Genomic DNA, 18,999 nt, shown 5'->3' on the forward strand with positions numbered 1-18,999 from the left:
ATTCTCCACATTTGTATGTGCGAATGATTTTTTTTTTTGTTTACATTTGTTTATTAGATTTTGATAGTTTAGATACAGAGAAGCATAGGTTCATACATAGAATACATGTTGAAATAGACTGACATTAAAGTGGCAGTAGATTGTACATTAGTGGTGATCTTCAATATCCTCTTATCAGTTGTATTGTCCTGGGAGTACATGCATATTAGAGCTCTCCACATAATCGAGGTGTGTTAGATATGATGTTGGTGTCATTAGGAGCTGTGGTTTTCTGTTCCCTGAGTTGGGCTATATATCTACGAACCAATGTCAATACGAAATTGCTGGCCTGTATCCCTGGCTAATAACCAGGACGTTAAACTGGGGTATGGATACGGGGTCAGCGGAGAAGGGGGTGAGGTGGTGTGCAGACTGAGGAGGGGGGGAGGAGGGGGTTGAGCAGGTCATTTGTCCGAGTTCATCTGGTGATCCAGCGTGTTATTGCCTTGAATGGGGAGGGAGGGGATGAGGTCTCCCTGACGCCAATCTGGAATTGAGCTCCTACGCAAGAGTTGTTATGGAGTGTCACTGGTGTGTGCGAGCACCACTTTGGTATGTCTATCAGGCGGACCTATCGGCATGAGGGGTATTGCCTGGGTTTGGTGCGCTTCTTCTGGGTCGTCCCATGTACTTTATTGTCCGAATTGGTACAGTAGTTGTGCCCATTCCATGGAAATAGGATGTTTGCTTGCCCCTTTCACTTCCTCATCCCAGAACGCTTCCTCTTCAGCCGCCCCCCATTTCTTAACTGCTCCCACCCAGGCCTCCACTGGGGATCCCTCTGGGGCTTGCCAATGCATGGCTATTCCTCTTTTCGCCAGGAGGAGGGAGAGTGATATGAATTGGTCCTATACTTTATCAGTTTTCCGTCTTCTAATAGTATGTGCCAATGATATATTTAAAATTACTCTTTTGCATATTAACCCCGAAAAATAATATATTTGCAGGATCACAAAGTCCTGAGATTTCTTGTCAGCAGAGAAGTGAGATTTTATAATGAGTAACTTTTTCTTTACAAAATAAAAGGCTACTTATGTCCTTGTTTCAACAGATATTAAGTGTCACTGAGATGGGAGGAAGAATATGCTTAGGTAATCACTATCCTGGTTAATAATATACTGCCAAAACACTGCTAAAGATGGTGCAATTTCACTGGCTGATAGTTTGGAGTTAAAAACTTAGCAGTCCTTTAAGGAAGGAGGAGAAAAACAGAATAAAAATAATCCCTAGACATTAAAGTAACGCTAACAATGTCTCCTACTTAGGTGACGACAAGACCCAGATTTAAGAAGAAGTTACGCTTTCCTTGGTAAATATAATAATATAATTGCAAAACCTCTACAGGGTATATCACAAACTTTAATTCATGCATCAAAAAAACTATACATACAGATTAATATCTTGCAGCAAGTTGAAACTAGGATGATAAAAAACGACGCTAATATAGACCCGGTTTCATTCCTGCAAGGAAAATGGAAAGAAAATAGCTACAGCTTGGGGCACCACAAGTTTATTTCTAGTGTCCCACACCTGAGTTGTTAATTTTGCTGGAAAGGAGAGAAAGCAAAGAGCGGGAAGAAGCCTGCTAGTGTATGCAAAGAAGGCGATTGTCCCTTTTCATAGTGACCAGGCTAAGAATAAGAATTCCTATCATCATTCCCTTGCGTTAAGGAATAATAAATTAGAAAATGTTTTGCATGTTAATGACAAAGGAGCATATTGCTAGAAGTTAAAATTCGGATGTAAGAATGATGTTCTACATGCGTCCTGACGGGCAGACGAAGTGCCCCCAACTAGCAAACAGTTGGTTAATGAAACAATATTCAGTCCAATACTGAGACAAGAAGTTTGTGTTTTGCAAAGAAGAAGTTGCTAGATTCTTCAAGGGGAAGTGGTTCAGACTGCAGAGAAATTAAAGTTTAAACTGGAATATCTCGGTATGTTAACACTTTTTATGCTCATGCTTGCTTGTAGTGCTCAAAATGAGTTATAGAGACCGATTCCTTCCAGGTAGATTTAAAGTGATGGTTATTGGACGTCAGCCAGCTGGTCAACTTTTGATTTTTATACTTTTAGAATATCCCTTTTTTTCAGCCCTACACATCCTCAAAGGGATGACGCAGCTTCACACCATTTCATGATGTGGGGATCAAATAATGAAAATGTGAGCTGTTCCGTCATGGTTTACGACATATCGCAGTGTTTTACAGCTTTTGTGCACAAAATAAAGCTATGTGCAGCTGTTTTGTCAGAGAATCAGCATATGAAACAAATGAAACAAAATACATTACAATCACAGCTCTTCTTTTTCGTCCTTGAAGAAAAGCACTGGCATATTTCACATTCTGTGACATCACAGTCCAGATGCAGGCAATGCACACACGCTATATGGGGGTTATCCTTCGAGATGTTCCTTGAGCCACAAAATCCACAAGCCTTCTTTTAGGTTCAGTTTGAAAATACAAAAAAACACTGTACAAGTTCCCAGACACAAGCCTGTTCTGGAGAGAGAACTACTGGAGTGCTCTCCGGAACTATTGTGTGCAGGAAGAAGCTGAAAAAGGTGAGGCACTAGAGAGAGGCATCACTAGAAGCCAGTGACGTAACTAGAAGCTCACACAGACCTTTCAAGGAATTTTTGCATAAAGGAGAATTCCCAGTTTGCCATGGGGATGGGGAAGATTCCAGCTATCGTATTAAAAATCAATGCTGGGGAAATCTATTACCACATGAACTAGTACAATGACTGCAAAACATTGACATTTGATAAATAGGGGCCACTGTGCCTGAATAGTAAAATGGTTGCCAGGCCTTCAGACTTCCACCTGAACACTCCAAACCAATAAACAGATGTTATTTAACACTGGCTACCTCTTTAATTTTTTTCTTCAACAATATGTTTAGTTGAGGAAGTGTGCAGTGGGCTACAGCCAGGCGGAAACAGAGCTTGGAGCACACAGAATGCTGAATATAGACAACTTACAGGTTTGTTCAAACTCTCCTTCAAAAGCTTTACAGTTCCTTCCCACTCATTTTGTTTGTTTTCTTCACATATGTTTATGGGAGATCTTCCTTGTTGGTCAGTAATGTGCTGCAATGATAAATATTCTTGTGTTAGATTGGTTTTTACATGATTACTATATAACAGTATATGTCACTCAATATATATGATACATTCAACTTTGCATTATTAGTTTTCCTTTAAATAACATTTGTTTTTCAAAGGTCCACAAAAATGTATCTTCCATGTCACACATAGGCCAGGGTGTATCTGGAGGTGTGTACAAGATTAACTGAAATGCTCCCTAGCCAGCAAAAAAAGCAAATAGTATAACTGCTCTCCCGTATAACCTTGCCCACAAGGGGAACCCAATGTTTAACCTCTTAAGTGCTGCGCCTGTACCAACGGCCAACGGCACCACTACTTTGGGAGTGCTGCCGTTGGGCGTTCCAGCTCCACCTGCGCAATGGAACGCTCAGCACTGGAGCTGGACGTTCCAAAGCAGCTAAGGTGTTAAAGATTACAAATGTGTTTATTTATTATTCTTTCTATCAATCAATCAATCATTGCATTTCTAAAGTGCGCTACATACCTGTGAGGGTCTCAAGGCGCTGGGGGGAGGGGGGCGCTACTGATCGAAGAGCCAGGTCTTGAGAAGTCTTCCGAAGGCCAGCAGCTCCTGAGTCTGTCGTAGGCTGGAAGGGAGAGTGTTCCAGGTCTTGGTGGCAAGGCAGGAGAAGGATCTGCCGCCGGCAGTGGATTTCCGGATACGAGGAACTGTGGCGAGGGTGAGGTTGGCTGAGCGGAGGCTTCGGGTGGGGTTGTGGAAGCTGAGTCGGTTGTTGAGGTATGTGGGTCCGGTGTTGTGTAGTGCCTTGTGTGCGTGGATGAGGAGTTTGAAGGTGATCCTCTTGTTGACAGGGAGCCGGTACAGGCCTCTCAGGTGGGGTGTGATGTGGCTGCGTCGGGGGACGTCGAGGATCAGTCGTGCTGAGGCGTTCTGGATTCGTTGTAGTCGTCTCAGGAGCTTGGTTGTTGTTCCTAAGTAGAGGGCGTTCCCGTAGTCGAGTCTAATGGTGGGCCTGGGTGACTGTTTTTCTCGTGTCGGGGGGGATCCATTTGAAGATCCTGCGGAGCATTCGGAGGGTGTTGAAGCAGGATGCGGAGATGGCCTTGACTTGCCTTGTCATGGAGAGGGTGGAGTCGAGGATGACCCCCAGGTTGCGTGCGTGGTCTGTTGGTTCCGGGGCTGTGCCTAGCGATGTGGGCCACCAAGAGTCGTCCCAGGTCGTTGGGGTGGGTCCGAGGATGAGGACCTCCGTCTTGTCTGAGTTCAGCTTCAGTCTGCGGTCCTTCATCTAGTCGGCTACGGCCTTCATTCCTCTGTGGAGGTTGGCTTTGGTGGTGTGGGGGGTCCTCGGTGAGGGATCTGATCAGCTTGGTGTCGTCGGCGTAGGAGATGATGTTGAGGTTGTGTTGTCGTGAGACGTGGGCGAGCGGTGCCATATAGATATTGAACAGCATCGGGCTGAGGGAGGATCCCTGTGGGATGCCGCAGATGATCTCGGTAGTTTTCGAGCGGAAGGGTGGGAGGCGGACGCTCTGGGTTCTGCCGGAGAGGAAGGATGTGGTCCAGGTCAGGGACTTCTCTTGGATTCTGGCTTCATGTAGGCGTGCTGATAGGCTGCGGTGGAAGACTGTGTTGAAGGCTGCTGATAGGTCCAGGAGGATGAGGGAGGCTGTTTCTCCTTTGTCCATCAGGATCCTGATGTTGTCAGTGGCGGCGATGAGGGCAGTCTCGGTGCTGTGGTTGCGGCGAAAGGACTGGGAGGGGTCCAGGATATTGTTGTTTTCGAGGTAGCGGGTTAGCTGTTTGTTGACCATCTTCTCTCTCACTTTTGACGGGAACGGGAGCAGGGAGATGGGCCGAAGGTTCTTGAGGTCCTTGGGGTCCGCCTTGTGCTTCTTCAGAAGGGCGTTGATTTTGGCGTGCTTCCAGCTTCCCGGGAAGGTTGCTGTCTCGAAGGAGCTGTTGATTGTTTTCCGGAGGTGGGGCGCAATGGTTGTGCTGGTTTTGTTGAAGATGTGGTGAGGGCAGGGGTCAGATGGGGATCCGGAGTGGATGGAGTTCATGGTTTTGATGGTGTCTTCGTCGCAGACGTAGGACCAGGTGGTCAGGCGGTTGGTGCGGGTGGTGGTCACAGGGGTGGTGGACTCGGTGGTGGGTGCGGGGGTGTCAGAGTTGAAGTGGTCGTGGATGTCGGTGATCTTGCGGTGAAAGAAGGTGGCCAGGGAGTCGCACAGGTCTTGTGATGGTGGGATGTCATTAGTGTTGGAGCTGGGGTTGGAGAGTTCTTTGATGATGCTGAAGAGCTCTTTGGTGTTGTGTGCGTTGTTGTCTAGGCGGTCCTTGAAGGCAGTCCTCTTGGCGGTTTTGATGAGTTGGTGGTGTCTGCGGGTGGCGCTCTTGTGGGCTGTATGGCTGTCTGGTGTTCGGTCGTGGAGCCATTTCTTCTCCAGTTTCCAACTGGGGCGCTTGGAGATCCGGAGGTCTTCGGTGAACCAGGCGGCTTTCTTGTTGGTGTGGTTGGTTGTGGTGGTCTTGAGAGGGGCGAGGGTGTTGGCGCAGTCGTTGATCCATTGTTTGAGATTGGTCGCGGCGGTGTCTGGGTTGGAGGGGTCGGCGGGTGCTCTCAGGGCGAGGGTGGTTGTCAGTTGGTCCTTGGTGACCTTGCCCCAGCAGCGGCGCGGCATCTGTTGGGTGCGGTGGTGTGTTGTGGGTTTCTTGAAGGTGAAGTGAACGCATCTGTGGTCGGTCCAGTGGGGTTCGGTGGTGTGGTTGAAGGCGGCGTGGGTGGGTGTTGTCACGAGCTGTTTGAGTCCGAGGTTGTCGATCAGGGCGGTGGAGTTGGCGTTGTTGTTGTTCTCGAGGTGGAAGTTCAGGTCCCCGAGGAGGATGTAGTCCGTGGAGGCGAGGGCGTGGGTGTTGACTAGGTCGGTGATGGTGTCGCTGAACTGTGGTCGAGGTCCGGGTGGTCTGTAGACGAGTGTTCCTCTGAGGGTGGTGTTGGGGTCGGTGTGGATCTGGAAGCGCATGTGCTCGGCGGTGATGAGGGTGTCGTTGGTGTTGGTCGAGACTCGGGCGTCCTTGTGGATGATGGCGATTCCTCCTCCCACTCCGTTGGTGCAGTCTCTGCGGGAGATCTTGTAGCCCTGTGGGATGGCTATGGCGATGTCTAGCGCTGAGGTGGCGTTTAGCCAGGTCTCCGTCAGGAAGGCAACGTCGGGGCGGTGGAGTCTAGGAGGTCCCAGAGTTCGACGGCGTGCTTGCGAGCGGAGCGGGTGTTGAGGAGGATGCAGCGAAGGTGGTTGGGTTCTATGGCTGGTGGTTTGGTGGGCTGGATGCTGGTGAATTTGCAGTTCCGGCAGGTGAAGGGTCCTTGGGTGCACCCAGGGATGGACCAGCAGGGGTGGTCTCGTCTGGTACGTGGAGGGTGCTGGAGTCGTAGTGCAGTCTGGCGTTGTGGGGAGCGCGGGGTCCAGGAGTCCTGGCACTGGGCGTGGTCCAGGCGCGGACGGGCGCAGACGGGCTTGCCTTTGCGCGCCAGCGGCGCGTCCGCTGCGCTTCCGCGCAGTGACCTCCATAAGAGGCGAAGTGGGAGGGAGGGGCAGCTGGGAGGCGGGAGCGGGGCGGCCAATGGGCGAGGGGACGGGCACAGAAGGAAAAAGGGGGCGGGCCGCAGGGGAGCAGCGGCGGAAAGCGGGGGGCGGAGGGGGGCACAGAAGGGCAGTGGCGTAAGATTGAGCGCCTGAGTTAAATCAGAAATGCAAAATACAATTACAATAGACAAATGGGGAAAGAAACCAGATTAGCAGTAGCAGTATAAAAGACAGTCACCAACAGTTCACCAGGGCGGCGAACCCTTGTCAGCAGCGGGGGAGAGGCACGGGCACTCGGGAGGAGCAGTGCAGCGTGGGGAGCGATCCGAGGTCAGGTCACACTCACTGCCGCGCGGCGACCTCCATAAGAGGCCAAGTGGGAGGGAGGGGCAGCTGGGAGGCCAATGGCCGTGGGGACGGGCACAGAAGGAAAAAGGGGGCGGGCCGCAGGGGAGCAGCGGCGGGAAGCGGGGGCGGCACAGAAGTGCAGTGGCGTAAGAAAGAGCACCTGAGTTAAATCAGAAATGCAAAATACAACTACAATAGACAAATGGGGAAAGAAACAAGATTAGCAGTAGCAGTATAACAGACAGTCACCAACAGTTCACCAGGGCGGCGAACCCTCGTCAGCAGCGGGGGAGAGGTACGGGCACTCACGAGGAGCCGTGCCGCGTGGGGAGCAACCTGAGGAATAGTCACCATATACTTCAGGTCACCATATACTTCAGGTCACCATATACTTCTCCATATACTTGCCTTGATAGATAATCGATCTGCTATGAAAATCGAAGAAAACAATAAACAGAAACAAACAGGAGGGCCTATATGAAAATAGGGGTTGAAAAGTCTAATGAACAAAAAAAAAAAAATAAGCAAAGGGGCACGGTCTTAATTTTATGGTCAAAATGGCGGAACAAAGGGGAGAGTAGGCAACTGTCAAAAGGCATAAGTAATAGACTTCGAAGATGTGAGGAAATGTGTTGGGCCCCTGACATATACGCCATGTAGTAAAGCATCCCAGCATATACAGAAAAAAAAGGTTTACAGACTGACTTACCAGATCCCTATAATAGTATGGTAAATCCCTCTCCTGAACAGTCTTTTCTTTTCTGCCTTCTGCTTTGCAGACTGGCTCCCCAAGACATCTTAAAAGCCTCCCTTTTCATAAAAAAAAAACCTAAAATTCTTACAGTTCTGCAACTATTTTTCTGCACACATTGAACTCTCTTTTTTGCTCTCCTGCTTCGTTTGTTTTAAGCATCTTTACCCTGTTTCCAAGAAGCAACACGCGTTTACAATGCAATAGGTCTCGCATTATTAAAGTTTGAACTATTGGCATTGCTAAATAATGCAACACCAATAGCTCAAACTTTAATAATACGAGACCTATAGCTTTGCAAATGCTTGTTGATTCTGTTTTCAGTAAAAGACAACTGTCTAAATAAGCATAAATGTGAAATTAAATAATAAGCAAGTACCCTTAAGCTGTATATTAATTTGCTTTGGGTATTTTAAGTAGCTTGTGGCTAGCTCCAAGGATAAGCTGGAGGCTTTAAGAAAAACCTTCACAGCATCTGAATCATGAGGTTCTACGCGGAACTGCATTGTGTTTCTGTGAAATCCTATTACAGAAACCAGGATGTAATGAGGGGCGCGGGCATAGAGGTAAAAAGGGTGAGGAGACAAAATACACGTACGTTACTCTGTACATTTGTCCATTACAATGATTTCAATTCGAGAGCAATTCTCTGCCTGCTTGTACTGCTATACAACTGAAGTAAAATAAATATGTCATGTGTATCTCAAAAGCATGGTGTTACATACCTTACAATGGTAATTGAAATGTGGTGTGTAAAGAAAGACATTCACGTTCTCTGCTATTTACATGTTTAATCCGATCTTTTGGAATGCGGGTGTGGGAGCTACAATTCAATCTTTCAGTATGCAGGTGTGGGTGCTCTGATTAAATCTGTTAGAATGCAGGTGTTTGGGCTGTATTGACCTGGTGCCCATGATTTTTTGGATTGCATTCAGGTTGTTTGAATACATTTACAGTGGTTAATCCGCCATGTACTGTCCAAAAAAACGGTAACATACATCTCATATTTCTCCTTGTTTCTTTCTCTTTGTTACTCCTGGCACTAGTACCTGGTAGTAAGCCAATGCTTTCTCACTCCTCGCAGATATTCCTCCGAGTACCCCATGTAAGTGTGACACCTCACACTGAGGGGCTTATTTACGAGGTGGTTTTGCATCTCTCTTGCTTGGTGCAAGGTGGTGCAAGAGTGACAAGCCTTAAGTCCGGTTTATTAATCCATTTAAGAACACTTTGCGTGGTCCTTTGTGGCTACATAAATCTAGAGTAAAGCAGCGCAGCCCAAATCGCTGCCTTTCTTACTCTGTCCTGGTAAGGCTTTCCATGGGTGTTGCATGGGTGTTCCCACGCAACGTCCATGTTTTTTTACTCATTCCCAGATTTACTAGCACTGGTAGTCCTGGTAAGGTGGCAAAAAGTAACCCTTCCCAGGAGAAGCTTAACAAGGAGAAAAATATTCTTCTTTGTTATTTCCTCTTTCTGTATGTTTTGCATTTTGAGGCAACAAATGAGAAAAATGCCTCTCAGGATTGTTTTTGTGCAGGAAGGTGTTCCTTCCGGCCCAAAAACAATCCAACATGCAATGCAGGCACTAGGCTGCCAAAAGTGCACCAGCGAAGGGGGGAAAGGCAGGAATCGCCGTATTGCAAAATACAGCGCATTCTTGCCTTTTTCCTGTCATGCAGGCAAGCAAAGTGACTTGCTGGGACGCACTGCGTGATAACTTCGTAAATAGGCCCGAGTGTTTATTGCTTCTTCTTTACATGCATCTCAAAAGTATGAATGTCTCAATTAGCTACTAACAGGGTGAACTGGCCATTCTAGCACTCTTGCTACTTTCCTAGTGGGCTGCAGCCTAGGTGGATGCATTCAGAGCAGGATGGGCCACCATGACCCTGAAACAAAACGCCCATAAACTTGTACTATTCATGGCCTTCTGCAGTGTTGTGCTACTTTCGGCATTTTTTGCCATTGCTGATTTTGACTTCCATTCCAGGCCTGTAGCCCTCAGTACTAGCTGCAGATACTTCACCCTTGGTAATACTCGTGTACTGTGTCCCCCAGGTAACCATGCTGCGTTATCATAGGTTATAAATATTTAATCTCAATTTTTTTCCCCTCTCCACACCTTTGGAGAAAGGTCAAATACCAGTATCGCACTGTGTATAAAAAATAGGGTAATTACAAAGCGTGCATTGTAAATTTTAAGAGCATAATTCCTTAATCTGCCACGTGCTACTTTAGAACAGCATGTCTAGGAGGCGTACAATAGCATGTCACAGGTCGTCAAACAGTAATTTAATACGTTATTCAAAGCACACCACTAACGTGTCATGTGTGCCTCCCCCCTTCGCCAACATGCACACTTCATCCATGCCTACGTGACCGACATGCAGAAGCAGCAACCCTGGTTACCGAACAAGGAAGCACCCTTGGGTAACCGGCTCATATCTGAGTCAGAGGGAAATAAAATAATATGCGTATAAAAACAGAACTACATTTGTTGTGCATAACCTCCCTGTACAGATAGAGAGCCCTCGCTCTGAAAAACAACTGCCAGGATCTTTTTCTAAAAATATTTTGCTAGATTAGTTAAAAGGCTTTAGCTAACACGAGACAGGGATTACTGGGTGCAGGGAAGGCGGGGGAGGGAAGCAGCAGTCCCATGGAACCTCCTATTGTTTCCCTCTAATTCTATTTTATTGTAATTTCTCATTTGAAAAGTCCTGCTGTTAACTCTACTCTCCCTTTAATAAAGCATGAAACGTAATTAGTGTACTGCTGGCACTATACTTAAACAAGATGGGTAGTGACTAAATAGTGTTTTTGAAGTGCGAAAATGACATGCACTGGTGCGTTCTGGTCTCTTGTATTTTTGCTTGGGTAGGCTTGCGTACAAGGCATTGCAATATGTAGCCGGCTCCGTCGGGCGCTTCTTCTCTGTCAGTGGGCACAGACTCACTCCGCCATGCAAAGGGGACACCAAACCTGACCATGCGGCGGCTTCCAGGGCAGGCCCGCTCACCCCGACACTCACCTCGATCCATTTGTGCGCCTTGCTTAAGGCTGCCTCGGGGGCCAGCTCCAGCAGCGGCACCCCGGCCAGCTCGCCATCCTCGCGAGCCCACTCTGCCCCGGAGGGGATAGAGGCAGCGCGCTGAAACCACTATCCTCGGCCGGGCTGCTTCACAGTGAAATGGATCCAAACAAAAACAGAAGCTTGCGAGTGGTGCGCGTGCGCCACAGGGAGACATGTGGTTTCAGTTATCCTGGGGACGATAATGGAAACCACATGGCCTATTGGTGACTAATACGCGCACCAAGTGCGTAATAGACACCAATAGGCCATGGGCGGAGCAATGCGCCTGCCTCTGGCCAATAGGGGAACATTAAAGGAAAAGCCCACGCAGGAGCATGTGAGATTCCTCGGTCAGCTACCCAACCCCCGTTTTTCCCTCACTAAATGACTGGCGCTGCACGAGCAATGCTGCACACTGCACCGCTAGGCGCAAGACCTAAAAATATTTCGGGTTGCATGCAAGCTGGAGAAGAATGACTAAATAAATAATTAAGTGCCCGCTGGCTTCAGGCAGAAGCCTCAGAACACAACTATTTGCTCCATAGAAGCACGGCAACTGCACTCCGTTAATTCCTCACTTCAAAGATGATAAAATGCAGCCCGGTCAACTCTTTTTTTATTTTTGACTGCACCTGTTTCTGTACATTCATACCAAAAATAAAATGACACACTGGCCTATCCATTAACTTTCTCAAACGTATTACAGATGTGCTAGACGATTCTTAACTTGTGGTCTATGGAACTCCAGGGGCCCAACACAAAACCTCAGGGGGTCCGCAAATGCTTAGAAAATAATATAAAATAAAACATTAATAAAGTATATATAAATACAGAAGCAAAATGTAAAATTGAAAGTTTTAAAACACTCTTAATAGGAATGAATTTGAAACTGGAAGCTAAAAAAATGATTGGTATTGTAGGAAGGTGCCATTTTTTTACATTATCACCCCCACTTTTTGCCTGGTCATTGATGTGATTTTGACTGGAAGTGCACTACCAATACATGAAATATTTGTAAGTCACCACCACCGCAGGCCTTACACCCCTAAGGCAGGGTACCTTGTATTACATGTGAGGACATATCTGCATGAGCAGATATGCTCCTGAGGTGGTCAGTTCCACTGCTGCCAGTACAAGTGAACAGGGAAGCCATTTTAAAACATTTGCTGGAGACTGGTAAAACAAGGTCTCATGCTACAAGATGGCTACACTGAAATTAGGGATGTAGATAGGGATGCTTGATATCAAACATCTTGTGTTCACTAACCCACCCTGATTCCAGTGATTGATTTATTAGTACATGCACACACAGGGCACTTTAGAAGTGTCCCCTGAAAACCTACCAGCCTCTGGGTCATTGGCTGACTGGTCTCTGCCAGCCTGCCACCCGAGACAAGTTTCTGATCTTCCAGGAGGTCAGAAACAAAGCCTGTCTGGGAAGAGGGTGTTCATACCCCCCTCCACAAGTAGACTTGCTGATTAGCATACTAAGGGCGGAGCTTCAAAGAAGCTGCCGCCATTAAAATTGTAGTCTGGCTCCCCTCACAGGAGAGGAAGCCGACCCCCTTTGTCCAGAGCCCCTTGGCACCTGGACAGGGGGGGAAATTAGCTAGAAGGCGTGCCCACCCCCAGAATAGTACCACCTCTAAGGTGGCCTAACCTGAAGTTTTCAGAATTTGCCATCTTTGTGATGGCAAACGTAGGCATTCTGGGGCAGGGTCATACTCACTTCCCACTGTAAGGGGTCATACATGGGGAGTAGTGACCCATGGCTCAGTAGCCCATTGGCTACTACCCTACACTCCCCTAATGTCCCCGAATTCAGTATTTAGGGGAGCCCCTGGCACCAAAAATTCAGATCCTGCCGACCTGAAAGAAGACGGACGTGAAGAGTCACAAAGAGCAAGACCTGATGACCCAGCAACTGATCTGGTGCCCACCCTGCCAGCCTGCCTGCTGACTTCAACAACTGCGCCAGAAGATGACTAGTCCTGCACCTGCTGAGTCTCCAAATGTTGGGAGACTTGCCAGCACTTCACCCAGGAACCAAGACCTTCAGTGGGACAGTGGAACTGTCCCCTGCATCCTGCAGACAACCAAATGAGAACTGGGAAGACTCGGAAACTGACAAAACCCAACACCCCAAGCACCACTTCACCCGAGCCCCACAGCCCATGTCGAAGTGGGCCAACAATGTCAGCGTGGTGTCCAAGCCCTCAAGGGACAGAGTCCTTTGTGGACTGACCCCTCGTCAACTCTACAACACCACCTGCAGCCTTTGTGTGCAGGCCCCCTCAACAGCGAGTGTTGCCGGACAAAGAAACCAGACACCCTAATGACCTTTTGCACCCATATGTCCATACTTGAGGACAGGGGGACCAAAGATGTCCCCACGCCCCACAACATCGCAAGACCCAAAGCCGCTCGTTGGTTTCAGTGGACTGACCTCTTAGTCTCTCCCTGCAGCCTCTTTCTGACCAGACCGATCCCCATTGGATTGCATTTGCACAAAACAATGTTAGCACCCGGCCAGCATAGTGCCACAGGAGGTGACCTGCTGGTGCTGCCTTGGACCTTGCCTCTTACTCACCTTTAATCCAGGAGACTGGTTCTGTAAGCCGCTGCAAACAACAGGTATATCACATAATCTTTTCCTCCCTTAGGGTAACATTGCAGCCTTTGAAAGTTACGACTTTTTAAATACAAAAGGATTTCTCTTCCAAAAAGTACTTAACTGATCATATTGACACTGTTGTCTAACTATATATAAAGATATGTGTTATTTTTTATAAATTGGTGTGGATCTCCTTATTGAGTCATGTGTATTATTTATTGACTATTGTGTGTATTTTTGAATGTCTAACACTCTCCTCTGACAAGTCTAAAGCTGCTCGACCACAACAGCCCCCAGAAGAGCACCTTGGGATTGCTAGAGCAAGCCCCTGTCCACTACTAAGGGAGCCCTTGAACTCTTTGCAAAATATAGCTCATTTTGATACATGATCTTCTGATTGATTCATGGGAGAAGTGGAAGTGCATCACACAGAATGTTGTATGGACAATGGGCGGCCCCACTGGATTTCAGAAAAGCTCCAACCTTCCCATTGAAATTACATTTTTTTATTTTTTATATTTGTTAGTGAATTAATAATAATGTCCCAATTTGTGTGATTATTTGATAAATGCTTGTTTATGTATTTTTGTGTTTTGTTTTGCAATTCAAATTATCGAAATTGCTTACGCTGGGCTGTCCCCAAACACCAATAATGATGAAATGAGGATCCCTGGATGTCAGTAATGATTAAGTGGGGGTCCACATTAGTTAAAAGGTTAAGAACCACTGAGCTTGACCATCAGGAATATATTTGTTTTAACCCTTTGGACGCAGCTGGAATTCCCCCGCCGTGCGGGCGAATAACACGTGTGCGCAAATTAGACGGCCCCGGCTATTCGGCGCAAACGCTCACTGTGATGCCGGACGGCCGGGGCCATCTGACACATGCAACAGGTTAAAACAAATATGAGGCTTAACCACTACAAGTTAACAGAATGTCACTTTTTTTAGCTACGTTGAATGTTACTGATGTACAGAGCCATTCTGGTTACAGGGTTTTCCAGAAAAGGATGTTGGCCACATAATTATTTAAACAATGTTCCACACATCTGCAGCAAAATTACAATCTTACCCGGTCTGTCTCAGGATGGTTTAGGAGAATCTGCACGATATCAGCATGTCCACCTCCAGCAGCAAAATGGAGGGGAGAACTCAGCTGCCCATTCAAAAGGTTTGGATTGCATTTCCCTTTTTCCAGTAGCATTCGAGTGGCTTCAACCTTTCCATACCTACACAATTGGGAGCATCCAAAATAGTTGCATGTGAAAGGACATATTGCAAATATATGTTTATCCCATTTCTGTTTTTGTAAAATATTCCTGCAAGCATGGTCAAATGTCAGTTTCATTTAACAGTGGTTCAACATGGTATCTCTCGCTAGAATCGACTTTTCTTATCGTGTTGGCTTTGAAATAGCATTCCCCATCACGCCTTGTTGACAGATAACCAGTCTAAACTTGTGTTGTGCAAGGGTCCCATACATGGCAATTATAAACAACTCTTAACCTTCTAAAACTTTAAAATGTAAAAAAACAGAATAGTACAACTTTGTACATCAAGTAAGATGTTTTTATTATAAATTGCAACTTTTAAGTAGTACATTCCTCACTTTTTAATGACTTTTTATAATTACTTTTCTTTCGTTTGTCTGTAGCTTAAAATCAGTTTTGTTTTGCCTGAAATATCTCCGGGCTCCTATTTCTGTTGCATCGGGGCATTTATTTGATCTTGATTTTAGGTCCCATTTTTTATTTATTTTTCTTTAAAGAGCTACAGAGTTTTGTTATAAGCATGATGAAAAACAGACCCTGGTTACAGAGCTTTTTCTAGAAAATATATGGTTTTTCTATAGCTATGTTCATCAAATGATTGAGGTTTAACCAATGGTAAGTATTTTAGGGTGCCAGGGACAATTTCCTGGCACCCTAAAATACTTACCATTGGTTAAACCTCAATCATTTGATGAACATTGTATACCCCGTGTGCCGCCATCTTCTACTCATCTTGCTTATCAACGTACCTCTGGCCACGTTTGGCGAGCACCCACTGTTGAACCATGTCATATGAAGAAATCGCAAGCACTACAGCCAATCGGGCAGACACATTTGGGTTTTCCCAAGATGAAACCACCCGCATCTACGCTTTGATCCAGGAAGCAGACCCCTCATCCACAAGCGCCTTTTCCAACCCTAGCATGTTGAGACAACTTTTATACACCTCTAAGAGAATCATTAACCAACGTCTACACGCTGGAACTCTCGTTAGATACCATAAAGATCAACGTATCCCTAGAGGATTACGTATTTCTTTGAAGCCTACCCTCTGTCGGAACAACCCGAAATTCACGGAACGATGGTACGCCATCCTTAACCGTTGTTCACTGGATTTAATTCTTCTCATTGTAGAAGAACTTTCAAAAGTCATCGATGATTTAGACAAAGAAATCACACAAATCTCACGTAACCTAGAGAACAACATGTCTAAAGAAGACCTCGATAAATCTCTTGCTGATATCAATGTACAACTTGAAAAGTATACGAAAGAGATAAACGATAGAAAGATCAGAAAATATAGACGTGACACCATGGACTATAAACTGGGCGAGGTCTACAGCTGGGCAGAAGTTTATGCCCAACGTAGACAACAAAGACCCTATAACAATCCGTCTTCGGATGAAGGGAGTTCCACAGATGGCTCCACCTCTCAGAGAGGCAATACTAACTATGGCCGGCAACCCAGGAATACTGCACTACCGAAAACATCTGTGAATGTCCCTCCAACTGCAGCTTCCACTTCTGGTGTTTCTTTTTTAGAAGCAGGCCAAACCGTCAACGTCGAACCAGGCGGGGCAGAAACTCCAAGAGAAACAACCACCTCAATCGCCCAAGCCACCAGGAGCAAAAAACCCTCGTGATTAACATCTCTAAAACCAACTTATCACAACTACAATTATCTACCTTGGAACGCGGTACTTCTTTCGTCCCCACATACAATTCTACCGAATTGGAAACCGAGATAAGCTTATACAAGTTTTTGAGAACCTTGAGACTCCGACACTTTTTTTCTAATGTGTGCCCTGTTACCAGCACACCCACTCAACATGCTTGTAAAGAGTTAAGAAGCAAAAGCACATTTGTGGCCCCTGTCAGTCACAAAATATTTGACTCCTTTGAAACTATCACCTTGAATTCCATCAGAGAGATCTTCAAAAAACCCCATTCTAAATACAAAAACTTCAACCTTAAGGAATCCAGAGCACTCAACCAAATTGTCAACAATCCTGAAATCACGTGCTGCAAAGCTGACAAAGGCGGCGCACTTGTTGTCATGGACAGTGACTTCTACCATACCAGTGTAAGTGAACATGTCAACGACAAGAACTTATACATGAAATTACCCAATGACCCCACCGGCGTCTTTGCCAATACGCTCAAAGTCATCCTAGACAAAGCTCTCAACATGGGAACGATCACAGACAAGGATTACAAATTTCTCATACAAGCTCATCCTAAATGCCCCAGCATTCATATGCTTCCTAAAATCCACAAGGATTTAAATAAGCCTCCTTTCCGTCCCATCGTTTCCACAAAAAACTCCATCCATGAACCCACTGGCAAGTTCATCGATCTGTACTTACAAGACATAGTTTCTTCCATGTCCACTTACCTGCGTGACACCACTGATTTCCTGAAGCGACTCCAAGAAGTCACCATTGATCCAGCCAAAGTACACACTCTGGTAACCATAGACGTATGTGCCCTGTACACATCGATTCCACACAATAGGGGCTTGGAAGCCATAGAGTCCTTCTTGCTACACCATCCCATTGATGACACTTTGAAAGTTCTGATACTCGAACTTCTACAATACACGCTGTACCACAGTTATTTTTCATACAACAACGAGTACTATCTCCAACTCGTTGGAACATCAATGGGAAATTGTGCTGCTCCCAGCTATGCCAACCTGTTTATGCACCGGATGGAACTAGATCACATCTTGAGTCACAACAAATGGAGTAACAACATTCTCACCCTATGGAGATACATAGACGACATTTTCCTTATCTGGATTGGCCAACCTGATGAAATTTTGGAATTCCTGAAACACATAAACTCTCTGGATGACCACATAAAGTTCACCCATACCATCAGTCCCCAAAGTTTACCATTCCTGGATGTCCAGGTCACATTACTCGACAACAAATTGACAACCAATCTCTTCGTTAAAGCCACGGACAGGAACAACGCTTTAATGTTCACCAGTTGTCATCCGACTCCACTCAAAACTCATTTGCCATATTCTCAACTCCTAAGGGCCAAAAGAATTTGTTCTGAACCAGAAGCCTATGTAAACTCTGAAGAAAAGATATTACAGAAATACAGAGACAGAAAATATCCTGAAGCAACTCTACAAGCAGCCAAAACCCGAGTAGCCACCAAAACCAGGGCAGAACTTCTGAGAACCAACATCAAACTAACTGATGAACAGAGACCAGTTTTCGTCTCTAAATATTCGACCAGAAGCAAGGTCATTAAAAACATCATCCTCAAGAGTTGGGACATGATTCGCTTTGAACCAGACTTTCAGGGCATTTTCAACACCAGACCACTTTTCGCTTACCAGAGAGCCAAAAATTTAAAGAACATCCTTGAGACCAAACCCAGTGACACTTCTACCAACTATAATGGCACCATACCGTGCCATAATTGCAGTCATTGTCACAACATAATCCCGGGTAACACCATCAACCATCCATCGTCAGGAAAAGCCATCAAATTGAGAACTAACGCCACTTGTGATTCCATGAACCTGGTGTATTTACTCAAGTGTCCCTGTGGACTGCCTTATGTAGGCAAAACCGAACGAAAGATTAAAGTTCGCTTAACTGAACACAAAAGCACCATCAGGAACAGATCAACCAAAGCCCCATTAGCTGCTCACTTCATTTCACACCAGCATAATGTGAGCCAACTGAAGTTCCTCGTTTTGGAGGTTGTCCCACTGAAAGTAGGCGTCGACAACAAGAAACTACTACTCCAAAGAGAGACAGCGTGGATCAAGAGACTGGATGCCTGCCAGCCCAAGGGGCTCAATGACAGACTCTAATATAGTTGCTTCTTATAGAGAATTGTTGTCTCTCATGTATATACATCCTATTGTTTTTCGTCTCACACTACATGTCTTGATCCTGTTTCTCCACGCTTTTACTTCCCCCACTCTTCCCTTCAGCTCAAATGTATGTCACTTTGTTATTTGCTGCTCTGTCCTTTTCTGACTCTTTCACACTTCACACTTACTTTCCCTCGTTTATAATCTCTCTGGTTTATTGTAATTTCCTTTACTTTCTTACATTTCGTTACCCTTTTGTTTTTTCCTTCAGTAATTGGTCTCTGTCATCTACTATAGTTGATTTTCCACCTTTTTCTACCTCTTACTTATACTTTCTGTCCATTGTTTCATTTACTGTCATGATAACTTCGATGTTACCGTGTATGTATACTATTTTG

General features: G+C 45.9%; 1 protein-coding gene across 3 annotated transcripts in view; it reads right to left on the reverse strand.

The window, feature by feature from the left end:
- The window catches only part of KRIT1 (KRIT1 ankyrin repeat containing), a 346,827-nt gene that overhangs the window by 214,005 nt on the left and 113,823 nt on the right, over nt 1–18,999 (reverse strand). For all 3 annotated transcript variants that reach the window (XM_086941853.1, XM_086941852.1, XM_086941854.1), the window contains 2 exons: nt 14,562–14,718; nt 3,023–3,130 (listed from right to left, as the gene is read on the reverse strand). In XM_086941853.1, coding sequence (XP_086797979.1) covers nt 3,023–3,130; nt 14,562–14,718 — 265 coding nt within the window. The remainder of the gene's footprint in view (nt 1–3,022; nt 3,131–14,561; nt 14,719–18,999) is intronic.

Source organism: Lissotriton vulgaris, chromosome 10, assembly GCF_964263255.1.
Source record: "Lissotriton vulgaris chromosome 10, aLisVul1.2, whole genome shotgun sequence".
NCBI classification, from domain to species: Eukaryota; Metazoa; Chordata; class Amphibia; order Caudata; family Salamandridae; genus Lissotriton; species Lissotriton vulgaris.